We start from the raw sequence: 15,478 nt of genomic DNA on the forward strand, positions 1-15,478 counted from the left end.
ATTATCCGCCGGCAACCTGTTTCTGTGGCTCCCCATTTTCTATTAGGCAAATGCCGTTGCTGATCTTTTACTATAGGCCATAGACAATTCCGTCCTAATTTCTTTCTTTCCTGGCAGATTCCATTTCTCTTAAAAATGCAGACTCGATTCTTAAGTGAAAGGAGCGACATCGAAGGCGGACAGAACATATATTCGGAGACTCTGAGCATTAAAATCCACATGATAAATCGGTATGTTCAAAACTCCGCGCATAAAATCGGACTCTTCTGTGGCTCCTACCTCGGATTTTATTGGTAGGGTCAAGTGTTTTGGATAGCCCTTGGACTAGGGACCATTTTCATACCCAACAGGAGGATCGTCTTAGTGGCACTATCCTCAATACGTCAAAATACGAATATTAAACACTTACTCCTTGTTAGGCAAATGAAGCACATCGGTTAGTTCACATAATTCAAATGGCTCTAAGCACTATGGGACTTAGCATACAGGTCATCAGTGTCCTACACTTAGAACTACTTAAACCTAACCAACCTAAGAACATCACACACATAAGTGCCTGAGGCAGAATTCGAGCCTGCGACCGTAGCAGCAGCGCGGTTCCGTTCTGAAGCGTCTAGCCGGCCGGGGTGGCCGAGCTGTTCTAGGCGTTTCAGTCTGAAACCGCGCGATCGCTACGGTCGCAGGTTCGAATCCTGCCTCGGGCATGGATGTGTGTGATGTCCTTAGGTTAGTTAGGTTTAAGTAGTTCCAAGTTCTAGGGGACTGATGACCTCAGATATTAATTCCCATAGTCCCATAGTGCTCAGAGCCATTTTTTGAAGCGCCTAGAACCGCTCGTCCACAGCGGCCGGCCATCGGTTCGTTCTTTTTTTCATTTGATGTGGTATACGGTGGGCCTTAAGGGACTTACGGAGACACCATTAGTTCAAGGGCAGCCTTAGAGACCCCAAAAAATGGTTTTTATCATTTTCCGTATAAAAAACGAACCGCTTTTTCGAAGACGGCTGTGTACAGTAAATGGCTGAAACTTTTATCATTTATTCCTCAGATTCAGATCTCGAAAAACCTTGAAAATTTTGTTGGTGTTTTTTTATGTTTGCAAGCCAAAATGTTTGGGAAAATTTTTAAAGGTTCTGAGAAAGGTAGAATGAGTAACTGGGTACCCCACTTGTCAATCAAAGTCTTTTAAACAGGAGCATATTCGCCTTTTTTGTGCTCCGGTAGAAGCATTTTTCCGCTGCAGATAAAAATCCAAACAATACTCATTTAGCCTGACGAGTTTATCTGCAGAAAATGATCTTCCTCCCATTGCAAGAAGTGATAAATCAAGACATAAATTAGGATTTTCGGGAAAGTATAAGATTGAATAATTCCAAATCCTTTTCGTTTTCGCAGTCAAAAGTTGTTCTAGCTTCTCTGTCGAACACAACAATATCAGATCTGTTTATTCCAACAATCCTGTCAGCAATAATCACGGTGTCCCAAAACATTGTTCATTTATTTCTGATCACTTTCTAAGCTCAAATCCAGGTTGAAAGAACAACGTAAAATAACCTCGGCAGGTGAAGGGAGATTAGAGCAAGACTGCTTCTTAGAGGTTTGCAAAAACACAGCACTCCACAATAACGAGATTATATCACCGCTTGGTGAAATCTCGTAAATAATTGGCGAGGAAAACAGTTTATAGTTCTTTATGTGAAATTCCAAAATGGTTCAAATGGCTCTGAGCACTATGGGACTTAACTTCTGAGGTCATCAGTCCCCTAGAACTTAGAACTACTTAAACCTAACTAACCTAAGGACATCACACACACCCATGCCCGAGGCAGGATTCGAACCTGAGATATGAGATTCCATATTTTATGGAGCAGAATTGAGGAAATGTACAACTATTATGCGCAAAAGTGTAATACTATGCACTAATGGCAGGAAAAGGTGACTAATATGCAGGATTAAAGTGTCATAATCAGTATAAAATATCAAAATATGGAGTACGCATGAATTTACTTCCTATAAGGTCAAAATATGCAAACATACACGAGAAAACGCTGATGATACCTCTTGCAATGACATAAAATGAATGGTATTATTGATCTGTTTCATATGCCTGAAGTTTTATCCGACCCATATGGATAGCCGTGCCAGTTAGCACGCCGCGTGGGGGATTCGAGGAGGTAATAGTCAGCCTTGTATTAGAAGACTGAACTGTGTTTTGATAGCAAAGAGACAATACATTATATTAGATAGTTCGTTCGCCAATACAGTAAATTTACCATATTGTCAAATAAAGAATTATTTAATTGTGCGTTTGGGTATTCTTACACACTGTTGAGAATAAATATTATGCTTTTTTAAGAAAAGCTCTTGTTGCTTAATTTTGTAGACTGAATAATATTTATATGAAGGTCTCCCAAAAGCAAATTACGTACATAAAATTAAAAAATAAATACATGTGTTTTCAGAATAAATGAAAAACATGAGCCCTTTTAAGGCCCTCTTTAACAAATTGGACTCCCACTCCCCCACCCCTCCCCCCCTACCCCTTTGAAATAATCCTGTCTACGTCTTGGATTACGGACATAAACAAATTTTTTGTAAGCGATGGATGCAGTTCAACCACACTGTGAGTTTCGACCCCTCTGTGTGTAGTGTCACGCCATTCTTATTCAATTAGGGTCCAAAGATCTTAATGGATGAAATCATTCCATCACTTTGTTTTTGAACCTTGATAGCTGGCACAAAATATTCACATCAGTGTGATCGGACTAGCAGACATCATCCACATGATGGAAAACTAAGGCAGATTATCATTATTATTTCTTTTTCTTTGATATTGGACCAGCTTTGGTATCACACTGTGGTTTGACTGAGGATTTGTAACAGATTTGTTATGGTGAACAACGTGTTTATGCATTTTCCATTTACCTCAAGTTGTACTCCCTTCACTCCACATGCCCAGTAGTTGGCTTTTACCTTTAGGTCTCTAACCTTGTCACAGCTTAAAGAGGATAACTTCTTAACGTCCTCTGGGAAACAAAATTATATTTAAGAATCAAGACGAAACTACAGTCATGTCCAGTTATCAGTAATTAAGGAGGGGTGACCTGGTCACTTTCGAGATAACAGCGAGTCAAAGTTTGACAATGTCTAAAAACCACAACAGTCTACGATCGCAAGTATGTGTTTTATTCAATAATCGGTTTCGATTGTAACGACCATCTTCAGATTTATTTATAAAAGAATGTGCATATTTATGAATACTAGATTTTTTTTGTCATTTGTTAACCATCTGTCTGTTCTTCTGTTAAGAGGCCTTTTTCTCAAGAGTAGGTACACGTACATGTTTCCTGCATCAGTATCAATAACAAGCAAAAATCGTCGAAATTCTCGATTTCGGAGATGGGTAAACTATCTGTGCGCATTATTAAGTCTGAACGGAACTCTGCGCGAACTAGCATTTTTTCCATGAGCTACTTTTGACCGGAATGGGTTGCACTGGTACCCGTTTCTCTTGCCTTTTTAAATTCCTCTTCTCAGTTGTGTATATCGAGCTTCATTGTTCTCTCTGTTTTCTGTGAGAGTCAAACAACAGTGGCAAAAAGTAGAAACCTTCTTTTCAATAATTCGTGTTTCTTGATCTGTCGTTTTTATTACTCGTCCTTCGTCAGATTTCAGTTAGGCTGTACTGCAAGTGCCTATCGTTGTGGCTTAAGGGGTTCTCTGTTCGTGACAAGCATTATTTTATCAGGTGATCGAGCAGTCCATGGGTGTACTGCCGATTCCGCTGGACACCATGAACCGACATTACACCCAATGAATGTTCGAGAGAAATCGAAGAATCACATTTTTTTACTTTCTGATTTTACATTCCTGTGAATGTTGTTGTTTCTATTGGATTGGTGTGTCAGTTCATAGCGTTTTTCCATAAGTTCAATAAACACAACATACACACAGAACAGAGACTTAAGTCATTACTAATATATTCTCCTTCATTATTTACAAGTCTGGCAACGCTGGGTAACTTTTCGATTTCGCGGTCTAGAAATCACGTGGTTTTGAGGCGAAGAACTCGTCGAGCCGTGTTCGGAGCGCATTTTCATCCGGGAAGGTAGTTCCTTGAAGGGTGGTCGATAGAGCGTAGGAAAGGTGAGAACCTGAGGGCGCTAGTTCAGGTGAATAAGATGGATACGAAATGACTTTCCAACCCCTGTATAGCGTGTTACGTCAGTCTAATGTCAGTCTAACAGAATGTGGGCGGGCGTTACCGTGGAGTAGCATCGCTTCACGCAGTCTTCCTGGTCGTTGTTCTTGGATTCCGTCTGCAAACTGTCTCACTTCTTGACAATAAATGTCAGCTGTGATGGTTACAACTCGGAGAGGCAGTTCGTAGTACGCCACACAGTCTCTTTTCCACCAAATGTCTAACATTTTCTTCTGTGGATGCTCACAAGTATTTGTACGGGGAGTGGCTGCTTTGTTTGAATTCAACCATCCCTTTCTTTTCCTTATGTTAGCATAAAGACACCATTTCTCATCACCGGTAACAAAACAGGATAGGAATAGTCGGTGTTGGTGACTCAATTGATGATGAGTAAGCAGAGACGCGCACATAACCCACCTGCTGATTTTTGTGGTTTTGGTTTAGCATCCGATTTTTGAACCTTTCCTACGGCATGCAAATGTCGCACGATGGTGGACTGTTAAAGGTAATAAAACCCTGAAGGTCCTCCTGAACATGGAGAGTCACTAATGTCAAAACGATCCTCCGTATAAAAATCATTTTCTTGCCGTGCTATGGCCAGTGGCTTTATTCCCACACATGGCGCAAATGTTCCTCGTTTCCTCCGCTGCTGTCACCCCTATTGAACGCAAACAGAAAAATATATCGGAAATGTTCCGATTTCTCCACTTGGTACCCCGTTGTCTAGTGTCCACGGCTCCACTCACTATGTCCAAATGACGAAATGACAATGTGTAAACTCAAATACCAACAGTGAACCACAAATAGAAAATCATAGTTGATAATTGACCCCCCAATAACAAAAACGCCATGAACTTCTGCATGCACCAGAAATATTTTGTTACTTTTTGTGGATAGCACTGAGACTAATTGAAACTAATGGTTATTCTCATTTTTATGCAGCCAGAGAACGACTGGGAAGCCGATTTGAACCATCTGGAGAGCCAAATTGATGAAAATACGGCGGCAATAGTTGTATGCAATCCTTCGAATCCGTGTGGTTCGGTCTTCAAGAAACAACATCTAAAGGATATGTTATCCATTGCAGCAAGGCACAAATTACCCATAATTGCTGATGAGATATATGAACACATGGTAAGTAATTAATGTTTTGTATCATTTTTGCATATATATACAGGGTGATTCATGAAGATTTGCAAATATTTTAATATGTTACTCTACAAGTAAAACTAAAGGAAAAAGTTCATATAAACATAGGTCCGCAAATGTTTAGTTACGGAGTTACGGCTATTAAAAGATTTTGCCTGAAATTTATCAACTTCGCTAATATGAAGCCACTATAAAACTGTACGAGGTTAAAGTAAAGCACGATTTCCATTTATTTTGTTGGTATGGTCTGGTGAATCTAATAAAACCTGTACCAGACGTGCAACTGCAATAGTTCTCCAGAACATCCAGAGAAGCAAAGATTATTATACAAGTAAAAGTGTTTACTTTCCATTAAGAATGTAGAAACATTTATGTAATTGTTGGCAACCGTTAGTGAGTTGTTTCAGTCATTTCCTAACCTTGAAACGAGTTAGTCTTCTGTATTGTTCAGTGAAAGGACATAATAATAGCGCATTTACGTGAAACCATGTAGTAACAGTCTTAGTTTGTAGATTATTTATGAAATAGGGATGCCCTTCAAATTTTAGACAGAGGAATGCACCGATAATATGACGGTAATGCTATGGCTACAGTTAACGAATATAGCGTACGCTATCTAACTCAGAGGATTCCGAATGCACCAACTATTAGTGGAGTATTTCGAATGTCACGGGAGACAGATTCTCTACCTAGCGTTCCCCACAGTCGTTTAATGAACAAAGTAAGAGCATATGGCCTATCAGACCAATTGTGTGATTGGATTGAAGAGTTCCTAGATAACAGAACGCAGCATGTCATTCTAAATGGAGAGAAGTCTTCTGAAGTAAGAGTGATTTCAGGTGTGCCACACGGCAGTGTCGTAGGACCGTTGCTATTCACAATATACATAAATGACCTTGTGGATAACACCGGAAGTTCACTGAGGCATTTTGCGGATGATGCTGTGGTATATCGAGAGGTTGTAACAATGGAAAATTGTACTGAAATGCAGGAGGATCTGGAGCGAATTGACGCATGGTGCAGGGAATGGCAATTGAATCTCAATGTAGACAAGTATAATGTGCTGCGAATACACAGAAAGAACGATCCCTTTTCATTTATCTACAACATAGCACGTCAGCAACTGGAAGCAGTTAATGCCATAAATTATCTTAGAATACGCATTAGGAGTGATTTAAAACGGAATGACCATATAAAATTAATCGTCGGTAAAGCAGATGCCAGACTGAGATTCATTGGAAGAATCCTGAGGAAATGCAATCCGAAAACAAAGGAAGTAGGTTACAGTACACTTGTTCGCCCACTGCTTGAATATTGCTCACCAGTGTGGGATCCGTACCAGATAAGGTTGATAGACGAGATAGAGAAGATCCAACGGAGAGCAGGATCATTTAGGAATCACGAAAGCGTTACGGAGATGATAGATAAACTCCAGTGGAAGACTCTGCAGGAGAGACGCTCAGTAGCTCGGTACAGGCTTTTGTTGAAGTTTCGAGAGGATAACTTCACCGAGGAGTCAAAGCAGTATATTGCTCCCTCCTGCGTATATCTCGCGAAGAGACCATGAGGATAAAATCAGAAAGATTAGAGCCCACACAAAGGCATATCGACAATCTTTCTTTCCACGAACAATACGAAACTAGAATAGAAGGGAGAACCGATAGAGGTATTCAAGGTACCCTCCGCCACACACTGTTATGTGGCTTGCGGAGTATGGATGTAGATGTAGATAATGAGTGCTCGATACGTGAAGACGATGATGAGGATTTTACGGATGCTGGATGTTCTGGAAAACGATTGCAGATAAACGTCTGCGATCTCGTACAGTTTTGCGAGTCCTTCAAATTAGTGAAGCTGTTAAATTTCAGGCAAATCTTTTATTAGCCGTAACTCCGTAACTAAACATTTGCGGATCTTTGTTTATACGAACTTTTTTCTTTACTTTTACTTGTACAATAATGTATTAAAATAGTTGCATATCTTCGTGAATCACCCTGTATAATGCCGAAAAATGTTAATGGTGAATGTTAATACATGGTATCTAGCGGCTCTATAGACTAGATCCAGGAGTAACAATTAGACTTAAACATGGATAGATTAGCGAACTCGTAATGTGGAGTTGCGTATTTATGAGGATCCATCGTCGTCTGTTACAACAGTAACGAAAATCGAAATTAAACTTTTTCTTGCGAATTTATGAAATGGAGCAGTTCATTTACATACACTCACGGTTAGCAGCGTTCAGACAGCGTTCGCAGTTTGAATGAAACTTGTGATTTACGATGTTTTCTTGGCATGATTGATTAATGGCGGTCTCCCAGGTGTTCATTCGAGCTGTAGTTTCCATTTCATGCACAATATTTCCATAAGTGACCCAATCGTCTTCTTGAGGTTCTGCTGGCTGTAGTATCGCGTACACAAGGTATAAATGGGCAGTGCACTGGTGGAGCTTTTTTTTTTTTTTTGTGCCTCATGTGAAAAGGTTTCCGACATGATTATGGCCTTGTTAAAGATTGTTATACAACATAGCCAAGGAACGCTTTAATCGTACAAGTAAAAAACAAAAAACAGGATAAACACGAAAACGTTAACGACGTTGCGCAGCCACGCTCCCACTTCTTCCTCTGCCTAGCAAGGGACTACCGACCATCCAATGAGTGACCCCGGTGCAGGAGACCCGATATCCAGAGGCACTGACCAGTACCCGGCTTACCAACCCTGTGGGTTCCACCCTGATACGTTTCAAGTATGCTACATGCTTGGATATAAAAGTGTTTTGCATTTGAGAGCAAACGCACTATATCGTTAGGAGTAACGCCATAAAATTGTGTGTACAAGGGAAGATTACACAGCGGGTTTCTGATTTCAAAATCACAGTTACAAGTCGGTTGTTTATGGGAAAGATCGTGTTATGCCTTGCGCATTGGAGAGAAGTTTACCAGTATGTGTCGGAATTCGACAGGGCAGGATCGTTGTCAGTCGAGAGTTAAGTTTATCGTTCTGTGATATCGCTGCTCATGTTGGTTGTGATCCCGCAACTGTCATACGAATATGGAATCGATGGGGCCATACGCCATATCATGCATGGCCTTAACAGCCCAACGCGGCTAGCGCCCGAGAGGATGGTCATAGCGTTCGCTCGACCGCGCAGAATTGCACAGCCGCTACGCGTACCTTGTGAGTCAGAAAATGGGCTTCTTTACAGAAAGGGAAGTATCCACACGGACAGTACGACATCTGCAGCACCACGAAATGTCAAGCACGGCGACGATTGTTGTGACTTTCCTTGAAGTGACAACGGACAGAGATGAGCCGACAGTGGTGCACCTTACAACAATTGACACTGAAGTGACACCTTTTCTTATTTTAAGACAAGACCCAGTTAAATGTAGAGCGTGGAGTCTCCGAGGAGAATGGACACTGCCAGATGCATTCGTCATCGTCATGCAGTCCCAGTACATAGCGCGTCGGTACCAGGATACAGTTGGCTATACAACACAGTTACCTCTGGTTGGCATGCCAGTAATTCGGACAATAGGTATTAAACTTCTGACACGGACAGTTGCTTCACCCAGTCTCCAAGATATCTGTGCCGTCTTTTAATAAGATAACGTAAGACTACATGTTGTCCATTATTTCCTCGCCTACCTTCATACAGAGGGTGTTCGTCTGTTGCTTCACCCAGTCTCCAAGATATCTGTGCCGTCTTTTAATAAGATAACGTAAGACTACATGTTGTCCATTATTTCCTCGCCTACCTTCATACAGAGGGTGTTCGTCTGTTACCATGGTCATCATGATCTCCAGATCTCTCTCACCTACTGAAAACATTTGATGATGAGTTACTGAGACACTTGCACACCATCACTTGCCAGCCACTATGACTGTTGAACTCTGGCACAGAGCAGAACCAGCGCGTGCTGCGACGTACCAGTATCTGTTGTCCAAGCTCAGTTTGACTCAATACTCAGCAGCTGTATTAGAGCTATTGTTACTGCCAGAAATGGCAGCCTTGTGTATTAAATTGCGCACCTTATATTTCCCGAGTCATCTAAAAATTTGTGTATCCCGCCTGCTGTACTCTATGTGCACAATAAGCAAAATTTGAATATTTGCTATCCCTCTTGGTGTTTGCAATTAATGGTCAGCAGCGTATGTAGAGAATTCGCAATGCCAGAAATTGTCACAAAATGCGGGAAGGCCAACAGAGAACTGATGCTTGCTTCAGGGACAGAAAGATGACTTTGTATAAGCAAACGTAGCTTATTGCAAATAAATGAGATTCCAGGGTAGAACCCACGGGGGTGGATGGGTGGCTGGGCGGAACCGGTTGTGGGGATCATGATACCCAATATTTTTTACATATATTTTTACGTACGAGGTGTGTTAAAAAAAACTACGGGAATTTTTATTTTTTGGAAACAGTTTTATTTGTTCGTTTACATCAGTGTTATCCCCTTCAAAATAGTCACCATTAGGTATTATACACTTATGTCGGTGCTTTTTACTATTAGATTAGATTAGATTTGTACTTGTTCCATAGGTCATGACTACGACACTTCGTAATGATGTGGAACGCATCTATCGTATACACACTTTTCGAACTCAGCCTTTGGGATAGCTTTTAGATGTCTCAGAGATGACTTTTTAATCTCATCTATGGTTGTAAATCGACAGTGCTTTAAGGTTTACTTTGTTTCTGGGAACAGAGAAAAACACTTGGGCCATGACGCGAGTATGTAGACTGAGGCAATATTACGGAATCGTTTTTGACCAAAAATTTACGGACAAGCGATGAAGCGCTAATAAGTGCATTATCGTGGTACGAGACCTATTCTTTGCTTCCCCAGAACTCTGGGCGATTTTCTTTTTTCAGAATGCTTCACGCAAATGGCGTTGAACTTGCAGATAGTAGTCCTAGTTAATCGTCCGACCTTGTGGTAAGAACTCGTGGTGCGGTATGCCGTTAAAACCGAAGAACATAGTGAGCACATAACCTTCACATCTGACCTCACTTGCTAACTTTTTTTTTCGGTGTTCGCGATTCGGAATGCTTCCACTGGTACTGCTCGGCCTTAGTTTCACCGTCGTATCCGTAAACCCATGTCTCATCAACTTTTATGATGCGTTTCCGTAATACTGCACATTTGCTGACTTCATCTAGCGACTCCCGAGCAACTTTCATTCTACGCTGTTTTGGATCAATATTTAACAGTTTTGGAACAAATTTTGCTATCAGATGTCCAACACTCAAAACATTCGAAATAGAGTCATAGTGAGAGCGAACTGATATGCCAGCTTCATCAGCGACTTCTCTAATTGTGATTTGGCGATCGTTAATAATCGTTTCTTTCACTGTTTTCACGATTTCGTCAGATGATTAAGTGCAGGGGCACGAAGGAGCTCTTCATCTTCAGCATCTTCTTCGAAACACTTACAACACCCGCAAAACTTTGTTTTACTCATAGCAGACTCGCCAAAATCAATATTTTATATTACTAAAACTTTGCTGTGCTCCAACTGCAAAATTTAATACAAAGGCTCTTGCCTGTTTTCATACAAAATGCACCCATGAGTCAAAACCCGGTGATTGAATGTCATCTAGTGGCATTGCGGGCAGGAGACGTAAGCATTTCAGAAGCAGGTTCAAATGGTTCAGATGGCTCTGAGCACTATGGGACTCAACTGCTGTGGTCATCAGTCCCCTAGAACTTAGAACTACTTAAACCTAACTAACCTAAGGACATCACACACATCCGTGCCCGAGGCAGGATTCGAACCTGCGACCGTAGCAGTCGCACGGTTCCGGACGGCGCGCCTAGAACCGCGAAACCACCGCGGCTGTCAGAAGCAGGGCTGTAGGTTCGAACAACATCGTATGTACGGAGATGCTTCGGGAACTCAAATGGGAATCTCTGGAGGGAAGGCGGCGTTCTTTTCGAGAAACACTATTGAGTAAATTTAGAGGACTGGCATTTGAAGCTGACTGCCGAAAGATTCTACTGCTGCTGACATACATTGTGCGTAAGCACCACGGAGATAATGTTCGAGAAATTAGGGCTCATACGGAGGCATATAGATAGTCGTTTTTCCCTCACTCTGTGTGTGAGTGGAACAGGAAAGGAAATTATTAGTAGTGGTGCAGGGTACCCTCCGCCACGCACCGTAAGGTGGCTGGAGGAGTATCTATGTAGATGTAGATGTAGAAGGAAAGTACTGATATACAGGTGGTCAGAAACAGTATGAAAAGCTTGTAAGGGTGTTGCAGACTAGGTTGTGCTAATAAATAATTGTTAAGAAAAATTTCGATACTTCGCGTCGCTTCCTAGTCAATTAATTTTGAAGTCAGCAGATCAGGCTGTTGCGCGTGCAAATCCAAGCGCCCGCGCGAAACGGTGTCGCCAAGCGTGTTCTCCGCTTGGTTTCCTAAAACCGAACGAGAAAGCGATACAAAAATTTGACATGGGACGGTAGTAAAGGCAGAACCCGAGCGAAAGCCTGAGCAGTCTCGTGCGCTATCATCTACACTATGGGGAAGGCTGACACTGATTGTATCTGGCGGGACACATGAATTTGCGCGCGCAACGGCCTGATTGGCTAACTGCAGCACTAATTAACTCGGAAACGGCGCAACGTATCGAATTTTTGTCTTAACAATTATTTTTCAGCATAACTACCCTGCTACACAATTACAAACTGTTTCTGACTACCCTCTACAACCGAAGTAGAACGAACGGGTAATCATTCCAGCGGCAAATGGGGAAATTCACAGACATATGCGCATTCTGGCAAATAGTAGATTATTATGGTCCGGGACCTGGGACAAGCATATTGAAAACGGCAAAGCTGGTCAGTTGTTCATGTACTATTGTCACAAGCATCTATTGGTAGTGGTCAAAGTACGATGAAATCAATAGTTAGTCAACACTATGTAAAGCACGATTGGTGATGATATGTGGCAGGTATGACGACAGGTTACAATGCTGGTTCAGGGACAAGTGTTTCGCAGCACATCATTCAGCGTACACTGTTAAAGATGAGGCTCTGCAGCAGACGTCTCCTACAAGTCCCCATGTTTACCCAATGACAGAGGGTCTATTACCACTGTAGTGGGCACAGGATCATAGATATTGGACAGTGGAGCAGTGGAAACGTGCCACTGGTCAGTTGAATCATGTTCATACGTTATATATGAGATGGAAGTTATATATGAGATGGTGTGGGGAGTCATTGACAATATATGATCCCTCCTCCCCAGAACTGAAACCTTGATCAGTCTCCCCTCCCCCCCCCCCCCCCACCTCCTGAAGAGTTTCAATATTGTTCGATTACACAATTGACAAGCAGTCATTGAAAACAGTCACAACAATTAAATGTCTAGGAGCCTGAGTTCAGAATGATTTAAAGTGGAACTACCAGTAACACATAATAGTACTTGTAGGAAAGATAAGAAGACAAATTGAGATTTATGGAAGAAGGCAAAATAACACTCTTATCTAGTAGGGTAATCACAAAACTATTGTTTGCTTTATTCTTGAGCATTATTCATCAGGCTGGGACTGTTGCCAGGTAGGGTTAACAAGGGGGTAAAAATCTTAAGGTCCATTTACCAAGAAGCAAATGAATCAGAGTCAACTTTAGTGTCTGAGCTTTATTAATAGGACATTAGTTTCTTTTCATTCAGTGAAGCATAACACTAAGCAATTCACACTGCACCGCATTTCACTAATTTTATCAGATGACAACTACTACCCACCACCACTACCACCAAAACAACGACTATTATTGTTCCTGTTTATTCTAACTGATGTGTTTATTTTAAAAACAAAGATTCCAAGGCTTACCAAGCCGGAAAGTGCCGGTAGATAGGTACAATGAATAAAAAAAAAAAAAAACACACACACACACACACACACACACACAGAATTTGAGCTTTCGCAACCGGCGGCTGCTTCGTCAGGAAAGAGGGAAGGGAAAGGAAAGATGAAAGGATGTGTGTTTTAAGGGAGAGGGTAAGGAGTCATTCCAATCCCGGGAGCAGAAAGACTTACCTTAGGGGGAAAAAAGGATAGGTATATACTCGCGCGCGCACACACACACACACATATCCATCCATACATACACAGACACAAGCAGACATATTTAAAGGCAAAGAGTATGGGCAGAGATATAAGTCAAGGCGGAAGCGTGGAGGCAAAGATGATGTTGAATGACAGGTGAGGTATGAGTGGCGGCAACTTGAAATTAGCGGAGATTGAGGCCTGGTGGATAACAAGAAGAGAGGATATATTGAAGGGCAAGTTCCCATCTCCGGAGTTCGGATAGGTTGGTGTTGGTGGGAAGTATCCAGATAACTCGGACGGTGTAACACTGTGCCAAGATGTGCTGGCTGTGCACCAAGGCATGTTTAGCCACAGGGTGATCCTCATTCCCAACAAACACTGTCTGCCTGTGTCCATTCATGCGAATGGACAGTTTGTTGCTGGTCATTCCCACATAGAAAGCGTCACAGTGTAGGCAGGTCAGTTGGTAAATCACGTGGGTGCTTTCACACGTGGCTCTGCCTTTGACCGTGTACACCATCCGGGTTACAGGACTGGGGTAGGTAGTGGTGGGAGTGTGCATAGGACAGGTTTTACACCGGGAGCGGTTGCAAGGGTAGGAGCCAGAGGGTAGGGAAGGTGCTTTGGGGATTTCATAGGGATGAACCAAGAGGTTACGAATGTTAGGTGGACGGCGGAAAGACACTCTTGGTGGAGGGGGGAGCATTTCATGAAGGATGGATCTCATTTCGGGGCAGGATTTTAGGAAGTTAGGAAGTCGTATCCCTGCTGGAGAGCCACATTCAGAGTCTGATCCAGTCCCGGGAAGTATCCTGTCACAAGTGGGGCACTTTTGGGATACTTCTGTGAGAGGTTCTGGGTTTGAGGGGATGAGGAAGTGACTCTGGTTATCTGCTTCTGTACCACGTCGGGAGGGTAGTTGCGGGATGCGAAAGCTGTTTTCAGGTTGTTGGTGTAATGGTCCAGGAATTCAGGACTGGAGCAGATTCGTTTGCCACAAAGGCCTAGGCTGTAGTGAAGGGACCATTCGATATGGAATGGGTGACAGCTGTCATAATGGAGGTACTGTTGCTTGTTGGTGGGTTTGATGTGGACGGATGTGTGAAGCTGGCCATTGGACAGATGGAGGTCAACGTCAAGGAAAGTGGCATGGGATTTGGAGTAGGACCCGGTGAATCTGATGGAACCAAAGGAATTGAGGTTGGAGAGGAAATTCTGGAGTTGTTCTTCACTGTGAGTCCAGATCATGAAGATGTCATCAATAAATCTGTACCAAACTTTGGGTTGGCAGGCTTGGGTAACCAAGAAGGCTTCCTCTAAGTGCCATAAATAGGTTGGCATACGAGGGGGCCATCCTGGTACCCATGGCTGTTCCCTTTAATTGTTGGTATGTCTGGCCTTCAAAAGTGAAGAAATTGTGGGTCAGGATGAAGCTGGCTAAGGTGAAGAGGAAAGAGGTTTTGGGTAGGGTGGCAGGTGATCGACGTGAAAGGAAGTGCTCCATTGCAGCGAGGCCCTGGATGTGCAGGATATTTGTGTATAGGGAAGTGGCATCAATGGTTACAAGGATGGTTTCCGGGGGTAACAGACTGGGTACGGATTCCAGGCATTCCAGAAACTGGTTGGTGTCTTTGATGAAGGATGGGAGACTGCATGTAATGGGTTGAAGGTGTTGATCTACGTAGGCAGAGATACGTTCTGTGGGGGCTTGGTAACCAGCTACAATGGGGGGGCCAGGATGTTTGGGTTTGTGAATTTTAGGAAGTAGGTAGAAGGTAGGAGTGCGAGGTGTCGGTGGGGTCAGGAGTTTGATGGAGTCAGGTGAAAGGTTTTGTAGACCTTCGTAGGTGCTCTCTGTCTGATAACTGCTTGATGATAACTGGATCTCTTCCTGATGGATTTTGATTAGTCATCCGATTCACCACTGTATTGTGAAATGTTGTTATTATGGAATTCATCTTTCCAGCTTGAATTTTCTTATTCTTGGCATTTAATATCTAGATTGCAAAGAAACTTTCTGAAAATATTACCTGAATGATACAGCTATGCAGTTAAGACATAACAG

At 42.4% G+C, this 15,478-nt stretch overlaps 1 protein-coding gene across 4 annotated transcripts in view; it reads left to right on the forward strand.

Annotated features, from left to right (window-relative positions):
* LOC126333363 (tyrosine aminotransferase) overlaps window positions 1-15,478 on the forward strand; it is a 230,545-nt gene that overhangs the window by 162,959 nt on the left and 52,108 nt on the right. For all 4 annotated transcript variants that reach the window (XM_049996732.1, XM_049996733.1, XM_049996730.1 and 1 more), the window contains exon 6: window positions 5,144-5,335. In XM_049996732.1, the coding sequence (XP_049852689.1) occupies window positions 5,144-5,335 (192 nt within the window). The remainder of the gene's footprint in view (window positions 1-5,143; window positions 5,336-15,478) is intronic.

The sequence above is a fragment of the Schistocerca gregaria genome, chromosome 2 (assembly GCF_023897955.1).
Source record: "Schistocerca gregaria isolate iqSchGreg1 chromosome 2, iqSchGreg1.2, whole genome shotgun sequence".
NCBI classification, from domain to species: Eukaryota; Metazoa; Arthropoda; class Insecta; order Orthoptera; family Acrididae; genus Schistocerca; species Schistocerca gregaria.